Consider the following 2,949-nt stretch of genomic DNA (forward strand, 5'->3'; position numbering starts at 1 on the left):
CTTTAATCAAAAAAAAAAAAAAAAACCAACAAATAAGCCTATCAAGTGTTAGAATGTTTCAGTGGCTTAAATCCAGTACTATTGAAAGCATCCTCTGAAATACAGAAATCAGCCATACCAAAAAAAAAGTTTCAGACACATCAATGCTACTGGTTTAACAGCAACAGACACCAGCCTTCCATAGCTTACAGGATGGAAAGAAAGCAATGACTTCCATGACTACAAGGACTAGTTAGTCTCAAATGTCACTGTGTTCAGACCTGCTACATAAATCATGTCCGCAAAGCACATCATCGGAACATAAAAGTGTTGTATTTTACTATCACTGCTTTCCCACAACCTGGTTTGTAGTCCTAAATTATAGCAACAGATTTAAACTCCTCAGAGTTCTTCAAGAAATACATTTTTAAATGCACTCTCTGCTACTGAAACATTCATTTGCTTGCATGCAAGGAAGGCAAAGCACACAACCAGGATCCAAGAGAATGCGCAGCAGTGAGAAACGAAGCCTGGGCTCTACAGGTTAAGTTGACATATTTTCAGAGTAGGTCAGGGTTGATGTCAAGGTCCCAGCTGATTTCAACCCCAGTTGTTTTAAAGAAAGACAGGTCAAGACCTGTAAAGAAGGGTTCCTGTGTTTGATGGCACCAGAGAGGGCAAAAAATACGAAAGCAGCAGCAGTTTTCAGGGTATTCTTTCTCTATAGCATATAGGAGCAATCATCCCAGCATATCCATCATGATTTATTTTCAGCATCAGCTAGAATCTGAGGGTTTTTAAATGTACTTTAAGTTGAAAGACTTAATTAGGAAGAATTACCTGCTTAGGAATGTCAACCAAAGAAGAAGCAGCAAGCAAAGTAAAGGTGTGCAGAGTAACAATGACCATCTTGGTAGAGGGATATGATGTTACCAGCTGCTGGAGCAGCTGCCGGGAGCTGGAGGCCAGGCTAGCATCATGATGCATGTGCTGCAGAATAGGGATCAACTTCAATTTCAAGTCCACAGGTGTGGCCAAACCTGCAACAGGGAAGAGAAACATAGGTGGTGTTAGTCCTTTGTACTCGCTTTTGGCAGTACTGAGGCACAAATGTCTGCATAGCTACCACTGCTGACTGCAGATTGTGCAGAAACCTGTGTTAGCTTCAAATAACTCATCTACCAGCTACAAGCATAAGGACAGCAGTATCGAGTACTTTCATGGTTCGTGGAGAAGATCACTCCTTGTTTCACTGCAGAGAACACATATCTGGTGTCCTCAGCATAAGAAGGACATGGAGCTGTTGGAGCAAGGCCAGAGGAGGCCACGAGGATGAGCAGGGGCTGCAGCACCTCCCGTATGAAGACAGGCTGAGAACACTGGGACTGTTCAGCTGGAGAAGAGAAGCTGCATGGAGACCTCAGAGCAGCTCCCAGTGTCTGAAGGGGGCTACAAGGATGCTGGAGAGGGACTCTGCATCAGGGACTGGAGCGACAGGACAAGGGGTGATGGGTTCAAACTGAAACAGGGGAAGTTCAGGGTAGATCTAAGGCAGAAGCTCTCCCCTGTGAGGGTGCTGAGGCGCTGGCACAGGGTGCCCAGAGAAGCTGTGGCTGCCCCATCCCTGGCAGTGTTCAAGGCCAGGTTGGACACGGGGGCTTGGAGCAACCTGCTCTAGTGTGAGGTGTCCCTGCCCGTGGCAGGCCCGTGCCAGGGGGTTGGGACTGGATGATCTTAAGGTCCTTCCCAACCCAAACCGTTCAATAATTCTATGATTAACTCACCTGCAGCAACCTGTGATAGGCTATGCAAGTTTATTCATTATCTATAGATGAGCTTTTATTCTCTACCAAACAGGTTTTTTGAGAACTTAGATTTTAAGAGGACATAAGAGCCAGGCATTAGATTCATGATTAGCTAATTTAATTTAAAACCAGGAATTGTTTGAGGATAAGGGCAACAGCATTCTGATATCCAATATTTACACATGGATAATACAGAATTCTCAGAGAAATTAGGTTTTCCCTTTTATCACTCAATATACATATGTACCTTGTATCATCTCACTGATTTTATTACATATTCCAGCAGCAAAATCCCTGTAGAGAAAAGACAAAGTATCAGGTGATATAAATAAAAGAGCGAAATCATTAAAAACAAAAAAATCAATTGAACTACCAAACACTGTGCTTTAACAATAAAAGCTTTCACAAAAGAGTGCTTGCCAGGATATAAGTTCTTCTGGAACCCCTGCACATGGCAAATAATCAAATGGAAGCTTTCAAGAATGTGTCAAAGTGACAAGCACCACTATGTTTTGTTCCAGAATATGATTTCTGTAAAATAATCACTGATTAAAGCTGCTTTTCCACTTTGCATTCCTGTATTTATAAGCTTTCCATTACTATTTTGGAAAAAAGAAATATCTGTTAAACTTGTGTTCAGATTTCTTGACAATACTGTTAATCCACACAATTAAACGTTTTGCTAAAATTTACATGGGTGGCACTACCAAAGGTTTGTGAATGCCAGTGCTAATGAATTTCCATCCTCTGTAATATGAAAAACTGAAAACAAAAATGACATCTTACTTTGATTGTGCAGAAAAATTGGCAGCAGCAAATATTGCAGCTTCAACTTCCACATTATCATGGGAATCCAAACTTTGTCGAATACTGTGATGTGCATTCTTCCTTTCTGGAATGATAGATGCCATGCTGCCCAACATCCTACAGAAACAGATCACAGCAAAATGAGGAATAAGATCAGAAGTGATTGTGAAGAAATGCAAGATGAAACCAAACACAAACGGAGAAGGACTGGTTAAAAGACTATTCTGATATACATATGTGCTCATCCACATCTATTACAGAAACAAACAAAATCATCATATCAACTGGAAAAGATCTCCAAGATCATTAAGTCCAACCAAGGCACTTCCAAGGCCACCACTGACCCATGGCACTGAGG

The 2,949-nt window shown here is 41.6% G+C and overlaps 1 protein-coding gene across 1 annotated transcript in view; it reads right to left on the reverse strand.

Moving 5' to 3' along the window:
* Positions 1–2,708, reverse strand: part of INTS7 (integrator complex subunit 7) — a gene marked incomplete at its 5' end in the record, with an annotated part of 21,853 nt that extends 19,145 nt beyond the window's left edge. Inside the window, 3 exons of the mRNA XM_010011211.1 lie at positions 820–1,019; positions 2,032–2,078; positions 2,571–2,708. Of these exons, the coding sequence (XP_010009513.1) occupies positions 820–1,019; positions 2,032–2,078; positions 2,571–2,708 (385 nt within the window). The remainder of the gene's footprint in view (positions 1–819; positions 1,020–2,031; positions 2,079–2,570) is intronic.
* Positions 2,709–2,949: the final 241 nt, after the last annotated feature.

The sequence above is a fragment of the Nestor notabilis genome, unplaced genomic scaffold (assembly GCF_000696875.1).
Source record: "Nestor notabilis isolate BGI_N333 unplaced genomic scaffold, ASM69687v1 scaffold12313, whole genome shotgun sequence".
Taxonomy (NCBI): Eukaryota; Metazoa; Chordata; class Aves; order Psittaciformes; family Psittacidae; genus Nestor; species Nestor notabilis.